Here is a 19424-nt window from a genome sequence, read left to right as displayed (position 1 = left end):
ATGTTACGCGAATGAGATGCAATAGCCGTCGTCTTACCAGTCCTATTTCGGGGCTTGCTGACAGTCAAGTTTATTCGCATGTCGTCACCGCCATGTAGTTGAGGAGCCTCATGTTGGTTAATTTTCCATTCAGCTAGATATATGCAACAATGCCCTATTATCATTACATCAAGCGAACGATGTAAATACAGCCTAGATCCCCAGACACCCCAAGTTTTCCCATATAGACTTGCGCCAGATGTAAACGATACATGATTTTCCAAAGGAAAGACTAAATGGCGTTACTGCCGTGCAAACATGTCCAAACAACACCGCTAAATGCAATCAATTCTCAAATTTCTACTTATCCCATGTTGGCAAGCTCATGGTCAATGGCTTGAGTAAGGAAAATTTTCCTCTCGCCACTGAGCTGCATCTGTAGCCTCTGCTCCGCAAGCGCAATGATCTGCTTACGAGTGACCTTGTCAAGGTCGGCGTCTTTGAGACACGCCTGGACAGTCTCGATGATTTGGCCGTCAGTTGGTCCGTTCATCATGCTCTGGAAGTTGGTTGTGCTACCAGGCCGTGACATGCTCGCGCCATAGCTAAGGGGACTGCGTCCACGAACAGGTGGTGTAGACGAAGTCATCAGGTTGTCTGAGCTCTGGAAGCCGCCCATGCTTTGTCGTTGGCCGTATGGCGAGGCGTTGTTGCCATTGTACATGTCGCTCATGTTGCTCATAGACATGACGCGGTTCTGGTGCGGGTTGTCTTGGTAGCGGGACAAGTTCGAGTAGGTCGATTGACGCGTCTGCATGCCTTGGTACGGACCAGGCGACTGCGGAGGCATGTGCGAAATGTGCTGCATATTGGACATGATGGTAGAGGCAGGTTTGACCGAGGAGTAGACAGATTGCATGTCGTTCATCTCATACGCTTCGTCTTCGTATGCGCTGAATCCACCCTTCTCGGTACTCATACCAGGAAGACCGCGACGTCCGGGGAGTTCATTGCGCTCGGCGTACTCGTCCCATCGCATCATAGGAATGGCCTTGGGATCGAAACCTTCGTCATCCGTAGTGAGAACCTGCTTAGTTCCTTGCTCGCCAATGACGACACGGGTGTTACCCCACGAGAAGTCATCTTGCTTCCAGAAAGAGTACATAGGAAGGGCGAGAGAGTAAATGGGGAAGGCTAGGATGTAGATGATCATCCATCCAACATGTTGCCATTGTCGCTTGATGATGAAGATGAGCGCCTGGAGACCGTAGACAGCTGCCAACATGACGATGGAGAGCATGGGGAATTGGCCCGTGCCGGTGGAGACAGTGTAGACGAGATACACCAGGTACGCGCAGATAGATGGAAGGATAAGGGTACCGAAGAGGTCGATGAAGACGACGAATCGCATAGAGAAACAGCAGAAACCGCAAAGGTCCTTAAGGAAGACAAGTTCGGCCAAGTTGTGGATAGTCGAGTTAATCCATCGACGTCTCTGGGAGAGCAGAATGCTCCAGGTGTCAGGAGCAGCCGTAAGAGCGTACGCATCAGGGATGAACTTGTAAGACATAGCAGGGAAGTACTTCGTCATCAGAGTGGTCAGATAACGATCCTCACCAAGCGAGAGAAGATTCTTCTTGTGCAGCGTGTCCACAACACAGTCGGCGTAGTCCTTGATGATTTTGTCCGAGATGATGAGAGGCTTGCCTTTGTCGGCTGTACGTAGACGGTACATGGTGAAACTGGAGCGAGTTAGCACTATCTAACTGAGGCGGTGTGAAGTACTTACCATCCAGGCAAACAGGTGACGCTACCAAACAAACTCTCAAAGGCCTTGGACAGATGATGCGAGATGTAGTACTCATAAACTTGGATCATAGTCCACCATGACCTGTCTTCGTTCTCCAAGCTCGTCTCTCCACATATACCGGCAATCTTTGAGTCGTGGGCGCAAGCTGCTACAAGACGATTGAGAGCATCGGGCTTGACCATAGTATCGGCGTCGATCATGAGCAGATACTCGTATAGCTCTGGGTCAACACCAATGATATTATTGATTTGGTGAAACATTTCCAGCTCCAAGGGGTTCATAGCGGAACGGTGGTGGACGCGGTTAAGAAAACTCATGAGTAAGATTTGGGAGTCGCGCTTTCCTCGGTTACCTGGCTTAGACTTATGCTGTTCCGACTCCTTGCCCATCTTGACAACGACGATGTATGGTACCACATTGCCTTCGAACTCGTATAGACCCGAATAAACCTTTCCGTAGTTGAGCTGCTGGCTGCCTTCACCCACCGACCAGAATGGAAGCGCAGGAGGGTCGACCTTGGGGTCAACGCCAAGGATGTCCAGTACAATCTTGGGTGTAGGGCGATCGTTACCGCCACCAACGATCATTCCGTCGCAAATGACGCAGATGAGCTTTCGTTTGTTGTCATAAGAGAGGGCGGTCAGGGAGTCCAAACTTTTTCGGAGCGAATCCTCGCCTTCGGTATAAGCCGGCACTTGGCAGATAACGAACTTGTCCTGGTTCGCGGGACGTTTCCGTGAACCCAATTGAAGGGCAGCCAAAAACTTGATGACAACGACCGTGCAGATAATGATGGCGAAGGCGAGTAGAATGTAGTCATTGACCTGGCATTTGACCGTCTTGCGGAAGTCAGTTCTGCCAACGTAGAACAAGTTTTCCAGACATTGCAGATTGTTCTGTTGCGTAGTCTTGTTGAGGTTGTTATTCCAGTCCTCCTTCAGATTCTGGCCAGCGTTGCTCTTTACCATATCAATTAGCTTGGCGTCGAGGAAGTTGTACTGAGGCTGGTTTTGCATATAGTCGATTGTAGCGAAGTAGTCAGTCAAGTCGTAGACCCTCTCGTCGAGCCTGAACCACATGTGATTCAGATCTTCACCTTCATCCTTGATCTTGCTCTCTTCCCAGACGAGATCTCCTTTCCTGAATTCCTTCATAGCAGGGAGAAAGACGTCGGGGTACCATGTCTCGCTCTTCAAAGCGTTGCTGTCTGGCATATTTGTCATCGAACCAGACTTGTGAACAGCGATTGCATTGAGGCTCTCAGCCGTTGATTCGTTGAAAGTCAATTGTAGGACCTTGTTTTGATCGGTTTCCGGGATCAGGTTGGGGCAAGCAATCCATAGCGGAGGAACGACGTATGGGTCCATGTTGGCGCCTGCCATTTCCATCATTCGATCCCGAGTAGCCTCGGTGTTGGAGTCGCTGTGCTGCTTTTTCCAGAAAGAAGTCAGGTCATAAACAACACCGCGATGACTGACGAAATAGTCATCCTCGCCTTGATGCGCCGATACTTCCTTCGTGTTCCAGACCTTGTCCTTGTTTGGGCACAAGAGTTTACCGAAAGCGACAATATAGAAAACGATGGTGGCGTTTAGCAACATGATGAGCATGAACAAGACGAGCTTCTCACGCCATGCCATGCGCACATCAGGTCGCTTCATACGACCAAACCAGTTGAGAAACGGTGAAGGGACCCAGAAGGTAAGGGCCCAGACGAAGGCGACCCAGATCTTTCGAGAACCGGTCAGAGGGGTTTCAGTGACGACGGCATTACCACCTGACTCCATGTCGTAGTAAGTGACACCTTTGTTCTCGTCACCCTTCATTCCCAGACCGTAATCACCAGGAGCCGTCGTGGGAAGAGTGCGTGTAGTTGGTGCAATTGATTTGGCATCTGCTGCACCGGGCACGGCCAGACTTGTAGAACTTTGAAAGGGGTTCTGCGGAGTCGCAGACATGTCCGGAAGAGGTGGAAAGAATGCACTTGCTGTAGGTGGGAGCTGAGTGGGGTATCCATTTTCCATGCCGGCAGCTCCAATCATGCCTCCAAGCATGTTGGGAGAACCACCCATTTCTTGCGTCTTCAGGTCGAGCTGCGATTCCGCCTCCCACCATGTGCCTTCCCTAACCCAGACGCGCTCCTTGCCTACCATGACTTCACCGTTACTCCAGCCGCGTTGCAAAATCCAGTTCTGGATACCCTCTTGGCCGTCCATGCAGCCTAGCGGAGCGTATCGGTCGTAGAATTCGTGGTGATCGAAATCGGCGGTGAAGTCGAGGTTGCGGTTGCGACGGTTCGCCCACTCGGGCAGTCGCCACTCGCGAAGTTGTCGGGATACCACGCCGGCCTGCCAAGTAGAGTTGAGGTCTTGGTTCAGCGAGGTGGGGATGGAATCTGAGGGATGGATTGCCAGCTGGAACCAAACTCTGCTACTAGCAACTGTCATGGCCAGGTCGAAACGGCCGTGCTTGCCTAGGACCACGCCACTGTTGGGTACCGGGTAGAGCGTCTTCTTTAAAAAGTTGTCCTCATCCGCAATCTCCAGGGCAAGCTTATCCAATACAGCCTCCCGCTTCTCCAAATCAGCTTCTTTTTCGCGGAGGGCGGGCCCATTGAGGCCAAGCTCTACCGTGCAGCTTTGTATGGCCTCGCGCATACCCTCAAGAACGGAGTTACCAACAGGTGGTACTTGTACACCATCGTCTCGCATCTCGGCGTTGATGCCTTCGCTGTCGTCGAAGACGGTGCGTAGCGCAATCGCTTTGGCAAGAGAACGACTGGGGATCTCGACAACAGTGATGTTGACAATGTCTCCATCTTCAGACTCGTCAGGTGTCATCATGCCGCTGCCGTCACTGTCGTCCATGGCGAATCCGGACTTGGCACGGCGGATATCTTCCTTGATCGAGGCGTTGGCGTGGGCAATAACGTAGTCGACGATGGCTTCATAGATGCCGCCGATAGCGATCTCGCGCTCGTTGGAGCCCAGCTTGTGGCGAAGGGTACCGTCGGGTAGATCCATAAGCGTCTCGACATCCTCGCATACGGAAGCGAGCGATTCTTCATCCATGAAATAGTCGAGGGTGTTGCCGAGCTTCATTAGCCCTGTGAGACAGCTAATGAGACTGGTCAGCTTTTGCCCCTTGATGCCAATTGCCTTTAGGTTTGAGCGGAAGTCTTCAGCTGCGGCGGCATCATCGGCGTCGGGGAGGTAGCTTGGAGGATCGTATGTTCCGGATCGTCGGAGGAGGGCATATTTGTCCAAGGATTGGATATCCAGGTATTCCCTCTCTTGCCTGGATGCCGAGCTGGAGTTCAGGTAGTAGAAGACATCGAAGGCACGGAAGCCACTCTGTCCAGGAACTTGGAGCAGGCCTTGTTGAACGTCCAAGCCGGATGTGGATAGCTTGATCTCGGCTCCGACGACAGCGCCAGCGAGGTTGATGGTGAAGACGGCGGCCAATGCTGAGTAACGGGGAGTGGAGGGGTTCAGCGGGGTGACGCAGTGTGTGAAGGCTTTGAGGGCCTCGAGCGCGGTGTAGAAGTTGCCTGGAAGTGACAGAGGCAGGCTGGAAACGAAGGGAGAGAAGAGCGAGGGGCTCGAGTCGTGCAGCGAACTGGACCAGTCAGTTGGTGATGATGGGTATAAGGGTGTTGAATACATACGCCAGGACTATACAGCCATCCTCAGCTCTCCGGCGAGCATGCTCCCAAGCCTTTCGCCCCAGCTCGAGGTCGACTGTGCCACCAATGCGATCGTCAATGATGCTCTTTGCATTGACCCAAGTGTTGACAACCAGACTGGTGCTGGCCTCGAGATTGTATGAGCGTCCGTTCTTGTATGCCGAGTTGAGAGTGTTGAGCAGGGTGGTGGTGGATATCTGCGAAGGCGAATTCCCCGGTCGCGATGCCGAGGCAGATGCCGTCGAGTAGACGGACATGCGGGAGTTGTTGACAAAACTCATGGTTGCGGGCTGAGGCGGGTCGCCCCTTCCGTAGATGCGAGTAGCAATACTATAGCGAAGGTTGATGAGGTGTTACCGCGCGTCAACTGCAGCTGTCGTCCCAGATGGTCGATGTCTGGGCAAGAGTGATACGGGTAGCCTCTAGATGTAATTACGCCTTTCACAGCAAAGGTGCGAAAGGGACTAGCGAGTGGACGGATTAAACGATTGTATGAAGAAGAACAAAAGAGCAGGTAACAAGAGAGGCTCGTGGAACGCAGACAGAGCAGCGGTGATGTTTGTTGGCTCAGGGCAAGATGCATTCCCGCCCAGCTTCATGGGGGATGGTGCGGTATGGTTAGGGGGGGTTAGCAGCCTGACTAATACCGGAGCGAGGCAGCTCAACGCATCAACACCAGCCAGACATGGATGGCGAGTCTTGGTTTTCGTGGCCACTACCAGCTGCGGCACCCACCCGATGGGCCTGTGATACGAGCGGGTGACGCTGGATGTAATGGCAACCCCTATTTTTAGTTTGTTTATTGATGGCAATAATAATTCCTCCCACTATCGAAGCCTACGAACAAGCAATTGTCGGAGAATTCCTCTCACTCAATGACCAGCCTGTAATCGATAAGACAGACGGCACACCATCTGGGTCTGTGGAGATGGTTTCCGATGTCTGAAGCTTGTAACATAGCCTAGGCGCATCCCATATCCACTCTCACTCCCTTTTATCTAGCTCTTATTTGTCTTTGGCTCGACGGTTTCAACCTGACCGAATCACGCCGGAACAATTTCAAAACTCGACCTGACGTCAAAGCACTAACCCCTCGTTGGGACCGACAGAATCAATCCTTGTGTCCCCGGTGCGGGCGCTACTCAAGGGTCTATCGTGAAGTCATGTACACAGCACAGCCTTCCGGGCTCTAGGACAGTGGGCCTCGTCGCCGTCTAGCCCAGCGCTGGCCCAACGCTCTCACGCGAGCAAAACAAACGTTGGCTGACAGCTGATGGCTGGGCCAGATACGTAAACATCATGGAGAATTGTCCGCGGCGTTAGTTTTCTCGGTCGCCGCGCAATCGATACGGGTTGAACAGCTAGTGCATTGAAGCGTGCAGCGATGATCGTTCCCGGGGCGCGCGCGACCGCTAGCATGCATGGCTGGTAGTGGTTCTCTGCAATGCGCCTCTGGGGCCCAAATCCACGCCTGGGGAAGGGGGTGTAACATGGAAAAGCACGTCGGCCAGACTTGATTCTCTGGTCCACGCCGTGTCTCGTTGCTTCGTGTTGTCCACTGCCTCGTGAGCAGTGCGACGAGGAAGGGAGTCCCCAAAGAAAGTTGCCATCTCATCAGTAAGCAGACGAGTGGAGCCGCAATGAGGATGCGAGGCAATAGGGCTATTCAGCGTATTCTATTCTATTTTTGCGCCCCCTTTTCGTGATCGCTGGGTCTCCTGGTCAACACACGCCAAAAAGCGGCTGGTGCGGCGGCGGGCGAAGCTGAGCTAGAAGCATCGTAGCCCCATGCTCTCCAGCGCTCCGTCCAGAGTAGCCAGCATACTGAACCGGCCCCTTTGCACTGCAAGTCAACGGCTTTGAACATCCTTTACCTTCGTTTGTACACCCGTTACCACACTCGCTGATTGTAATTATTTCCGTGGCGTGTTTTTCTTGTTCCGTCTGCATTCTGAGTAACCCTCCGAACGCAACACCAACAGGAGACAACAATTCGACGAGCAGTTGCCATTCGACAGTCCATCGCTCCTGCCTGACTCCCCAGTCCCTTCACTCGCTCCCACGGGGACGCGGCTGCCCATCATGGCTTCCAATCCGCTGCAGAACCCCTCGCTGCCATCGCTGCCCCAGCATCAGCAGAACGACACGGGCTTGACATCCGCCCTTGCCAGCCGCTACCACGCACATCTTCCCATCGCATCCCTCTCATCGCAGGGAATTGTCGCTATCAACACATGCACAGATGCCAGTCTAGGTGTAGATGGTGGCAAGGAGGGAAGCGCCCATCAGGCCGCTGAGGACCTCTCCCACCGAGCCTACACGCGTCTTGGACATCGCTCTGAGGACCAAGCCATCGTCTTTCTGTGAGTATCTCCAAAACTGACTTCCAAATCCACCCCTCTAACATGCGGCAGTGGCGAATCTGGCTCTGGAAAGACGACTATCCGCGGACATATGCTGAGGTCCTTCATGTCCTACTCCTCGACACCCCTCTCCAAGAAGATCGAACATGCCAACTTCGTCTTTGATGCCTTCACCACTACCAAGTCCCTGACTACGCCGCAAGCCTCTAAATCCGGTCTCTTATTAGAGCTTCAGTATAATACCACCACCGCAAACAACGCCACTCTTCTTGGTGCTCAGTTCCTCGCCCATCGTCTCGAGCGCAGCCGCATCGCTTCAGTGCCCACGGGTGAGCGCACATACCATGTTCTCTACTACCTCCTCGCTGGTACCAGTCTCAATGAGAAGAAGCATCTTTTCCTCGACGCAGTAGGCGGGGACGGCAATGGAGGCAACCGCACCTCGCTCGGTTCCAACAAGAGGTGGCGCTATCTCGGACACCCGACACAGCTCAAGGTGGGCATCGATGACGCCAAGGGCTTTGCCGATTTCAAAGCTGCTCTACGCAGGCTTGAGTTCGGCAAGGAGAGCATTGCAGGCATTTGCGAGATTATGGCTACTATCATGCACATCGGTCAGCTCGAATTCGAGATGGGCCAAAACACTACTCCTGCCCCTGACGAGAGCGGTGGCTACTCCCACGAGGGTGGCGAGTCCATCACTGTTGTTAAGAACAAGGAGTCTTTGGTACCCATCGCTCAGTTTTTGGGTGTCGCCATGTCCGATTTGGAGCAAAGCTTGCGATACAAGTCCAAGACGCTATACCGCGAGCGCGTCACCGTCATGCTGGACCCCAAGGGCGCGCGAGCCAATGCAGACGAGCTCGCTCGTTCTCTGTACTCGCTTCTCGTCACATGGGTCATGGAACAGATGAACTCCAGGATCTCAGTGCCATCCGAGCAAATCTCCAATACCGTCTCAATGGTCGACTTCCCTGGATTCGCCAACTTCGCGGCCACCGGATCATCACTGGATCAACTGCTCAACAACACTGCGAACGAGTCTCTGATCTCTTTCTGCCAAGAGAGCTTCTTCCAACGGCAAATCCAAGAGCTGGAAGCCGAGGAGATTTCTCTGCCACCTATGGCTTTCTACGATAATACCGCCGTGAAGACGGGTCTCATGAAGCCCGGTAACGGCCTTCTGAGCATCTTAGATGATCAGATGCGTCGTGGCAAGACTGACATGCAATTCCTCGAGGCTATTCGTAAGCGTTTCGATGGCAAGCACCAGGCCATTGTTCCCGGAAGTCTTACCGTCGTGCAACCCGGTAGCAACTTCCCAACACCCAACACTTCACCAACCTTTACCATTCGCCACTTCACAGGTGACATCGATTACAGCGTTGAGGGCTTGTTGGAAGAGAACGCGGAGCTCATCTCTGGCGACATGATGCACCTGCTCAAGTCTGCTCAGGCCCCGTTTGTCCAACAACTCTTCGGTCAAGAAGCTCTCCAGAAGATGTCACATCCCAAGGAGAAGTCCGCCATTGTCCAGGCCACCGTTAGCTCTAAGCCCACACGCCAACCTAGTCTGGCGAAGCGGAAGGCCGACAAGACCGGGCGATTTGGACGTCAACTAAACGTATTTGATGAAGAGGCCATCAGCGATGCCGAAAGCAATATCTCTGGCACCAAGAAGCCTGGTGAGCCCCAGAAGCAGACTGGTGCTGCAGGTCAATTCATCAGTTCCCTGAGGACTATTGAATCGACAATGCGGAAAGCTAACGCTTACTTTATCTTTTGCTTGAAGCCCAATGACCGAAGGATCGCAAACCAGTTTGACAGCAAGTGCGTTCGTCAACAGGTTCAGGCTCTTGGTATCGCGGAGATCAGTCAACGTCTCCGGGTCGCTGATTATAGCATCTTCATGCCTTTCGCCGAGTTCCTTGGGCTTGCTCAAACCGACCTTGCCATTGTTGGAAGCGACAAGGAAAAGGCTGAGATGGTCCTTGATCAGAAGCCGTGGCGTGAAAACGAGGTTCGTGTTGGTGCCACTGGTGTCTTCCTGAGTGAGAAGTGCTGGCTCGAGATCGCCAACGTTTCGAACCTCGCTCCTTACGCCCGTGGACCTACTGATTCCAACGACAACCTGCTTACCCCCGATGCTGGCCGATCGTTTGGCGACGTTCGAACTGGTCTTCTCTCACCATCGCCTGGTGCATACTACGACGACAAGAGCGGCAACTACTTTGGTCAAAGAGACATTGACGCTCGATCAGAAGCGCCGTCTGGCATCACCAATGGCGACATGTTCCATGGCTTGGAACAGCCCAAGGCCATTGACGACGAGAAAGCGGCTGATGCAAAACTACAAGAAGTCGAAACCATTCCTACCTCCGGCAGTCGAAAGAGATGGGTGTTCATCGTCTACGTCTTGACATGGCTCATTCCTGATTTTGCTATTCGGTACATCGGCCGCATCAAGCGCAAAGATGTACGGATGGCATGGCGAGAGAAGTTGGCCATTAACATGATCATCTGGTGGAGTTGTGCGTTTGTCATCTTCCTCATGATTGGCTTTCCCGCTGTCATCTGCCCGAAACAACACGTCTACTCTTCCGCTGAACTGACATCCTTCGACGGCAAGGATGGAAATGAAGCTTACGTTGCCATCCGCGGTATCGTCTATAACCTAGGAGACTTCATTCCACACCATTACCCCAGCATCGTTCCACAGAAGAACCTGGAGAAGTATGCAGGAAAGGATGCTACCAATCTGTTCCCTGTACAAGTCTCTTCCTTGTGCTTGGGCAAGGACGGAACAGGAGTCAACCCCGCCGTCCAACTGAACTACAAGAACTCCAACTACACCGACTCAGCCGTAAACAACCTCATCAGTGCTACTGATCTCAATGCGCAATACCATGACTTCCGGTCTTTTACCAATGACAGTCGTGGCGATTGGTGGTTTGAGCAGCAGATGTTTCTCAAGGCCAACTACATGAAAGGTCGAGTTGGATACAGCCCCGAGTACCTGAAGACGCTTGGGAACAAGGGCAACTCCATTGCCTACATGAATGGCCGTGTATATGACTTCACGGATTACATTCCTGGTGGCCGTGAGCTGAAGTTTCCCATTGGCGAAGCGCCAGATGACACTGGGAACATCGATACCGATTTCATGCACCGAGACGTTGTGGACATCTTCCGAGTTCAGGCTGGTAAAGACATCACCAAGTACTGGCAGAATCTCAACTTGGACGCTACAACAAAAGCGAACATGGAGACCTGCATGAACAATCTCTTCTACGTCGGTGACTTGGACACGAGAAACTCGGCCAAATGCCTGTTCGCCAAGTACTTCCTTCTCGCGATTTCCATTCTTCTGGTCAGTGTTATCGGTTTCAAGTTCCTCGCGGCTCTCCAGTTCAGCCGAAAGACCGATCCGGAAAACATCGACAAGTTTATCATCTGTACCGTGCCTGCCTATACTGAAGACGAAGACTCCCTCCGTCGCGCGATCGATTCCGCCGCCAGGATGAAGTATGATGACAAGCGCAAACTACTTGTCATCGTCTGCGATGGTATGATTATCGGTCAAGGCAACGACAAGCCCACTCCTCGCATCGTTCTCGACATCCTGGGTGTCCCTGAGGCCACCGACCCCGAGCCACTCAGCTTCGAAAGCTTGGGTGAAGGCCAACGTCAACACAATATGGGCAAATGCTACTCGGGCCTGTATGAGGTACAGGGTCACATCGTGCCTTTCCTGGTCGTAGTCAAGATCGGCAAGCCTTCGGAAGTCTCTAAGCCTGGTAACCGCGGAAAGCGTGACTCGCAGATCATTCTCATGCGATTCTTGAACCGTGTGCACTACAACCTCCCCATGACTCCGCTTGAGCTCGAGATGCATCATCAGATCCGGAACATTATTGGAGTCAATCCCACCTTCTACGAGTTCCTTTTGCAAATTGACGCTGATACCGAAGTCGCACCCGATGCCGCCACTCGATTCGTTGCAGCCTTCCTTCACGACACTCGCCTACTTGCCATTTGTGGTGAAACTGCCCTCACCAACGCCAAGTCCTCCTTCGTTACGATGATGCAAGTGTACGAATACTTCATTTCTCACAACCTGACTAAGGCTTTCGAGAGTCTGTTCGGTTCGGTCACTTGTCTTCCTGGTTGTTTCACCATGTACCGCATCCGCGCTGCTGAGTCGGGTAAGCCACTGTTTGTCAGCAAGGAAGTCGTTGAAGCCTACCAAGAGATCCGAGTCGACACTCTGCACACAAAGAACCTGTTGCATCTAGGAGAAGATCGTTTCTTGACTACGCTACTCCTCAAGTTCCATCCCAAGTACAAGACCAAGTACACGATGCGAGCACATGCCTGGACTGTGGCGCCTGACAGTTGGTCCGTCTTCATGTCTCAACGTCGTCGCTGGATTAACTCTACCGTTCACAACCTGATCGAACTGATCCCGCTTACTCAGCTTTGTGGTTTCTGTTGTTTCAGTATGCGCTTCATCGTCTTCATGGATCTGCTTTCAACGGTCGTACAACCCGTCATCGTTGTTTACATTGGTTATCTCATTTACACGCTGGTGTGGTCGCCTGATGTCGTCCCTATCACAGCTTTCATTCTTCTTGGTGCCATCTATGGTCTGCAGGCCATCATCTTCATCATTCGACGCAAGTGGGAGATGATTGGTTGGATGATCATCTACATCTTCGCAACGCCTGTCTTTGCCTTCGGTCTGCCTTTGTACTCTTTCTGGTACATGGACGACTTCTCCTGGGGTAACACTCGTGTGGTCACTGGTGAGAAGGGTCAGAAGATTGTTGTCACAGATGAAGGCAAGTTCGACCCTGCCAGCATTCCTAAGAAGAGGTGGGAGGAGTACCAAGCAGAGATGTGGGAGCAGCACACCATCCGTGACGACCGCTCGGAGGTTTCAGGCTATACCTATGCTACTAGGAAACCGTTCGGAAGCGCATCCGTCGCTGGCTCTGAATATGGAGGCATGCCACCATCTCGCTCCATGTCTCATCTCAACCTCCCACGCTACGACAACCACTCACGAATGAGTCTCGCCCAGAGCGGTTACGGCATGGATAGTATGGAGATGGCGAACCTGCCAAGTGACGATGCCATCTTGATTGAGATCAAGGACATTCTGTCCAAGTCTGATCTTATGAACGTCACCAAGAAGCAGATCAAGAGCGAACTAGAGCAGAGGTATGTTTATCGATATATATTAATACGGCCAATTCTAACAATACTACAGATTTGGATGCGATCTTACCCTCAAGAAGCAGTTCATTGGCTCTGCTGTCGAGTCACTACTCATCAGCGGCCAGCTATACTAAGCCTTCAGGGCTGCAGTTGGTGTTTGCTTCGTCGATGCTTTACGATTCTACGTGTTGCCATAGAGATACCGTTCTGTCATCAGTCACTCACATCGCCATGCTTCAGCACATGGCTTTCATCGCTACTATTGTAATATCGTCGTTGCATTCTCTCATTGGGTCGGAGTTACAGATCTTGGCACGGCGTTACATGTACTGGGATTTATCGGAGCAGCACACATTGTATTTTGTCGTCACCTGTAGTGTGCTTTGCAATGGAAGGGAAAATATGGGCGTAGATTTGAGTTGTAGGATGAGAGAGTAGCTATGAAGAAATGCATAGTGATACATATCACCATGACCTGCTTTGTAGGTTTGTCCCGTCGTTACTTCCAAACCTTCTCTTTTGCGTCAATGTGACCTGTCATTTGCAAGGGTCGCGCGTGAAAGGCAGATAGACATCGGAGGCATGGGCGCCACGATTGGTCCGAGCGCCTCTTACCCCTCCATAGCTAGCCGTTCGCCGCCCGCCGCCGCCACACAGAACAATCGATAACTCCAACAGAATTTCGCAGAAGCCAGTGTGCGTTCGCGTTTTTCTGTCACTCCCTCACGGTCCAGGCCTTTATTGGTTGATTCGGGACCTGTCTCTTTCGGCTCCAGTTTTATCTCCTGCCACTTCCACTGTGAAGCGCGGCTGCCTGCTGAATTGCTTGCGATCTCTACAGTTGACTCCAAGCGCGACCCATCGAGTGCAAACTGTCGACCCCACCGCCACTACCGAAATACGTCTCTAGCGGTGTCTGTATATACGAGTTCACATACCACATTCGTAGCAATACACCACATACACAATGCCGCCAAAGAAGAAGGGCAACAAGAAGACGCAGGACGACGACTGGGAAGCCGAGCTCGGCGAGTCTGTCGCGCCTCAGGATAGCGCTGCAGCAGAACCCAAGTCTGAGGATGCTGCCGCCGAGGATGATGTTGCAGGCGGTGGTCTGATGGCTGCTCTTGCAAAGCGCGGCAAGAAGAAGAACAAGAAGGGCGCAAACCTTGAAGTCGAAGGCGAGGACCCACCCGTTGATGATGCAAACGGGGATTTCGACAACAAGGCACCACAAGAAGGAACATTTGACGACGATGACGATGATGTCTTTGCTGGGAACTACGGTAAGAAGAAGGGCAAGGGTGGCGCTGCTGCCAAGGCAGAGGAGCCTGTCGAGGAGAAGTCCACTGATGCCCCGCGTGTAAAGACCAAGGCAGAGAAGGAGAAGGAAAAGAAGGAAAAGGAGAAGCAGCGAAAGAAGGAGTTGGTAAGTTCACACTATCCATCGTATTAATCAATCGCATGAGTTTGTACTAACCCAGTGTTAGGCTGCGAAGAAGAAGGCCACTGGTCCTGCCAAAGCTGAACCTGCGAAGCCTACCGAAACCAAGCCAGAAGCCGCTGTCGCACCCTCAGTCCCTACACCCGCCCCAGATACTGCTCCTGCTGCTGGCGGCAAGAAGAAGAAGCTCAACCCCGCGCTAGCTGCCCTCCAAAAACAACAGGAAGAGCGCAAGAAGAGAGAGGAAGAGATAGCGCGTGCTGAGGCTGAAGAGAAAGCTAAGCTAGAGGAGCTGGAGCGACAAGAGGCTGAAGAGAAAAAGCGCAAGGAGGAAGCCAAGCAACTCAAAAAGCAGAAGGAGAAAGAAAAGATTGAGCAGCTAAAGAAGGAGGGCAAGTACATGACAAAGGCTCAAAAGGAAGCCAAGGCAAAGAACGAACTCCGTCTACAGCAGCTGCTAGAGCAGGGTGGTACGAAAGTCGCTGGGCTTGCCGATGAAGTCGACAAGAAGAAGAAGCCAGTGTACGATGACCGCAAAAAGAAAAAGAAGAAGCAGGCCGAGAGTCAACAGGAAAAGGAGGCCCGAGAGGCTGAGGAGGCGGCCAAGAAGATGGAAGAGCTCAAGCTGGCCGAAGAACAAGCTGCCGCTGCAGCTGAAGCCGCAGAGAAGGCCCGTCTTGACGCTGAGGCGAAGAAGGGTGAGGACGGTGACTCTGCCGACGACTGGGAGGCTCAAGCCGACGAATTAGAGGGTGTCAAAGACAGCTGGGACGTCGACACCGATGAGGAAGAAGAGCGTAAGGCAAGTGAGAAGAAGTCCAAGGAAGAGAAGGCTGCCGCGGAGAAGGCTGCTGCAGACAAGGCTGCCAAGTCCAAGGACGCCAGCTCAGATTCCGATTCTGAAGACGACAGTGAAGATGACTCATCGGAAGACGAAGAAGGAACAGCCACACAGCGAGCTGAAGCCGCTCGTAAAGCTGCCGCCGCCGACCGACGAAAGCAGGCTCACGAGGAGGCTCTTGCTGCGCGGTCAAAGGACAACCTGCGATCTCCCATTTGCTGTATTCTTGGCCACGTTGATACTGGTAAAACGAAGCTGCTCGACAAGATCCGTCAGACCAACGTGCAAGAAGGCGAAGCTGGAGGTATCACACAACAGATTGGTGCCACCTACTTCCCTGTGGAGGCACTTCAGAAGAAGGTTGCTGTTGTTAACAAGGACAACGACTTTGTTTTCAATGTCCCAGGTCTCCTAGTCATTGACACACCCGGTCACGAGTCTTTCACCAACCTACGATCTCGCGGTTCTTCGCTCTGTAACATTGCTATCCTCGTTATCGACATCATGCACGGTCTTGAACCCCAGACCATCGAGTCTATGAAGCTGCTTAGAGATAGGCGGACACCATTCATCGTCGCTCTCAACAAGATCGATCGTCTGTTCGGCTGGAAGAAGATCGACAACAACGGCTTCGAGGACAGTTTGAGCCTCCAAAAAGCCTCTGTTCAGTCTGAATTTGAGGAGCGATGGACCTTTGTTCGCACTCAGCTGCAAGAGCAAGGTTTCAACTCAGAGATCTTCAACAGAAACAAGAACATGGCCAAGTACGTCTCCGTATGCCCGACGTCAGCGCATACCGGAGAAGGTATCCCTGATATGATCAAGCTCATTGTCAAGCTTACGCAAGAGCGCCTTACAAACAACCTCATGTACCTTTCTGAGGTTGAGTGTACTGTGCTTGAAGTCAAGGTCATTGAAGGTCTTGGTACTACCATCGATGTTATCTTGTCCAACGGTGTTCTTCACGAAGGTGACCGGATAGTATTATGCGGTAATCCAGAACCTATAGTAACCAATATCCGAGCGCTATTGACACCGGCTGAGATGAAGGAGCTACGTGTCAAGTCACAATACGTGCACAACAAGGAGGTCAAGGCCGCCATGGGTATCAAGATCGCTGCCGATGGGCTCGACCAAGCCATCGCCGGTTCGCGCTTACTTGTTGTCGGTCCCAATGATGACGAGGAGGATCTTATGGACGAGGTCATGGGCGATCTGGCGCACTTGCTCAGCAAGGTCTCCAAGACTGGTCGTGGTGTCTCGGTTCAAGCGTCCACCCTGGGTTCGCTCGAAGCGCTCCTCGAGTTCTTACGTGTCTCGAAGATTCCCGTGGCTACCATTTCCATCGGCCCTGTATTCAGAAAAGATGTCCTTCGAGCCGGTATCATGTTAGAAAAGGCCAAAGAATACGCTGTCATGCTGTGTTTCGACGTCAAGGTCGACAAGGAAGCCAAAGCGTACGCAGAGGAAATTGGTGTCAAGATCTTCGAAGCCGACATCATCTACCACTTGTTTGACAAGTTCACAGCGCACATGAAGCAGCTTGAGGAGCAACGGAAGGAGGAGTCGAAGATGTTAGCTGTCTTCCCTTGCGTACTCAAGCCGGTTGCCGTCTTCAACAAGAAGGATCCCATCATCATTGGTGTGGATGTTACCGAAGGTGCTCTGAGGATGACCACGCCTATCTGCGCGGTCAGGAAGAATGCTACGACTGGTGCCAAGGAACTCATTCAATTAGGAAGAGTGTAGGTTTTCGCTTTGCCCTTACTCTCGTTTTTTGCTTACTAACTCTTCTGACAGTACTTCCATTGAGCGTGACCACAAACCCATGCAAATCTGCAAGAGGGGTCAGCCCTCCGTCGCCGTCAAGATCGAAGGCAGCAACCAGCCCATGTACGGACGCCACCTGGAAGAAGACGATATTCTCTACTCGGCTATTAGCAGAAAGAGTATCGATACACTCAAGGAGTTCTTTAGGAGTGATGTCAGCCAGGACGAGTGGAAGTTGATTGTACAGTTGAAGCAGCTTCTTGATGTGCAGTAAAGAAGTGGTAGGGATGCAGATGTTAGGAAAACAGTGCAAAGGTGGGGGTGATATAGTAGTAGTAGTGTATGATTTTCCCCGTTTATTCATGTAGGTTATTTGCTCTACTGGGTTCTTTCTTCTTCTAGGCGCAAGCAATGGCATTGTTTGGCGTTGTAGTGCAACGTATTCATTACTCTAGTTTCGCGACTTGGTATTCTCCTTGAGACTAAAGAAAGACAACATGCCGGTTTCAGAGAGAGTATCGCTGCGCTTCAGCTGTGACACTAGCTTCAAAAGATACGCGGACGATGTTGATACCAAGCTTGTCGCCGAACAGGAGTTTGGTATCACCGCTGGTGCTATTTCCGCGATTTTACTCGGAAAGCCGGTGGACCAGTTGACGCAGACGAGGGTACAGATGCTGAAGGATACTGTTGGACACAAGTTCAAGGGGCTCAAGAGGGTCGACTTTGATGTCAGCAGTGATCTACTTACTGCGGCACTTATCGATACTGTCAGTTGCATTGTCTACTCTGGAAAGACTATGTCAAACTAAGCAGGTGGATTGGGTCTGTTTCCTGTTGCATGAGTGTTATTTTGCCATCCTTCTCTTGATGGATTCTAGCTTTCTCGATCACACTCAACCTAAGAGTCTCTATGAAATCCCTCATCACCCAATAGCCAATAACTATCTAGAGCGGCAATGATTTGCGTCGCATCTTTCTTGCTGGACTTTGCTTCTTTAGACAATGTCGGATGCGACACGAACTATTGCCACCCCGGATGTGACCCTTCGGCAAGTCTTATCAAAGTAAACCCCGTTTCTGCTTCCTCAACCCACGCATCATCATCACCGACTGGCCAATCAACCTGGACTTCGAATACCTCCAGGTCTCTCCTCTTCCCGATCTCAGCCAGTGGGGCAAATATGAATGACTCTCTTGTAAATTGTACACGAGGGCGTAGACACGCTAACACCACAATGAAAGCTGGCTTACATAAGTGGATTCGCAGTCTCTTGAGCGACTCCATACCAGCTATAATATCGCAGACTGCTTGCCATGTGCGAACGTCTCCAGTGTCAATATCACGCAACATGCGCGATATTAGCGACTTTGGAGGAGGAGCCAAGTGTGTGAACCTTTCTCGGTACGAGCTTGGTAAGTCCCACATGTAGCCTGTAAAGTCTGCATACTGGGGGATGCGTTTTGCGTTAAGGTAAAGAGAGCGGATGTTGTTGAAATGCCGTGTCGGGATATGCGCCGCAGCAACGACAAGAGTGTCAAGGTCATTGAACTGCCAGGTCCGATGCGCGTAGAAGATATCAAGAACGTCGTGGTATCTTTCATTGTCAGTATTCTTCTCTTTACATATAAGAATTAAGACTTACAGCGCACGGCAGGTCAGCATCAAAGCCATAACCCCAAGCTTGGACTCTTGATATTGCGTATTTACATCTTCGTTTCGTTTACGATTCGCGATATCATCGGCACTCAGAATAGCTAGGCCCAAGCAGGTTCTTCCAGATTCAAACAACGTTTCTTCGCCTGTGCAAAGATGACCTGTGATGCGATATTCGAATGGTGGTCTAGCTTTATGTAACGTACTCTCGTGGGCATTCCGGGAGGAAGTGAGACGAACGTCAGAATAGGTAGTATCATGTGCAGTGAAAATGTAGTCGTATATCATAAAACGAATTTCGAGTGGAAGGTTGAGGAGCTTGGAGCATGGGGTGGCGTCTTGTTGGTGCTTCTGCTGCAATTGCCTACATTATGTTAGTTCGCCGATAATTATTTACATGGCCGGTACAACTACTGACCTAATATTCAGTGATCTTGTCTTTCTCTGAGACACCACTACGATATGCCTAAACTTCAATGCAAGCTTCGATGCGGAGCTGAAAGAGCCAAACCATGAAGGTCGTTCTCTGCTCTTGCATAAACTTCTATCGCTTTGGTTTGGAAGACTTCGTTTTGCCATTGGTTTACTGTTAGGTTTGTCGAATTAGGGTATCAAGGGTGGCCTTGAAGTTTGGAAGAAATGGGGGCAGTAAGTG

At 51.7% G+C, this 19424-nt stretch overlaps 5 protein-coding genes across 5 annotated transcripts; 3 read left to right on the top strand and 2 right to left on the bottom strand.

Moving 5' to 3' along the window:
• Positions 1-343: 343 nt before the first annotated feature.
• ALTATR162_LOCUS3263 (uncharacterized protein) lies at positions 344-5755 on the bottom strand (the record flags this gene model as incomplete). Its single annotated transcript, XM_043310869.1, has 3 exons — positions 344-1721; positions 1769-5407; positions 5457-5755. The coding sequence occupies 3 exons, from the start codon at positions 5753-5755 to the stop codon at positions 344-346; spliced, it is 5316 nt and encodes a 1771-aa protein (XP_043166804.1).
• A 1801-nt stretch (positions 5756-7556) lies between these two features.
• On the top strand, positions 7557-13191 carry ALTATR162_LOCUS3262 (uncharacterized protein; the record flags this gene model as incomplete). The annotated part of the gene is made up of 3 exons (XM_043310868.1): positions 7557-7837; positions 7889-13060; positions 13110-13191. The coding sequence occupies 3 exons, from the start codon at positions 7557-7559 to the stop codon at positions 13189-13191; spliced, it is 5535 nt and encodes a 1844-aa protein (XP_043166803.1).
• Positions 13192-14024: 833 nt separating this feature from the next.
• ALTATR162_LOCUS3261 (uncharacterized protein) lies at positions 14025-17386 on the top strand (the record flags this gene model as incomplete). The annotated part of the gene is made up of 3 exons (XM_043310867.1): positions 14025-14486; positions 14548-17087; positions 17143-17386. The coding sequence occupies 3 exons, from the start codon at positions 14025-14027 to the stop codon at positions 17384-17386; spliced, it is 3246 nt and encodes a 1081-aa protein (XP_043166802.1).
• Positions 17387-17609: 223 nt separating this feature from the next.
• ALTATR162_LOCUS3260 (uncharacterized protein) lies at positions 17610-17924 on the top strand (the record flags this gene model as incomplete). The annotated part of the gene is made up of 1 exon (XM_043310866.1): positions 17610-17924. One exon carries the CDS (start codon positions 17610-17612, stop codon positions 17922-17924), a length of 315 nt encoding a protein of 104 aa, XP_043166801.1.
• Positions 17925-18136: 212 nt separating this feature from the next.
• On the bottom strand, positions 18137-19348 carry ALTATR162_LOCUS3259 (uncharacterized protein; the record flags this gene model as incomplete). The annotated part of the gene is made up of 3 exons (XM_043310865.1): positions 18137-18710; positions 18759-19133; positions 19188-19348. The coding sequence occupies 3 exons, from the start codon at positions 19346-19348 to the stop codon at positions 18137-18139; spliced, it is 1110 nt and encodes a 369-aa protein (XP_043166800.1).
• Between the last annotated feature and the right edge of the window lie 76 nt (positions 19349-19424).

Source organism: Alternaria atra (genome assembly GCF_907166805.1).
Source record: "Alternaria atra isolate CS162 genome assembly, contig: 22, whole genome shotgun sequence".
Taxonomy (NCBI): Eukaryota; Fungi; Ascomycota; class Dothideomycetes; order Pleosporales; family Pleosporaceae; genus Alternaria; species Alternaria atra.
The sequence above is the reverse complement of the archived record's forward strand: the minus strand, read 5'-3'. Positions and strand labels throughout refer to the sequence as shown.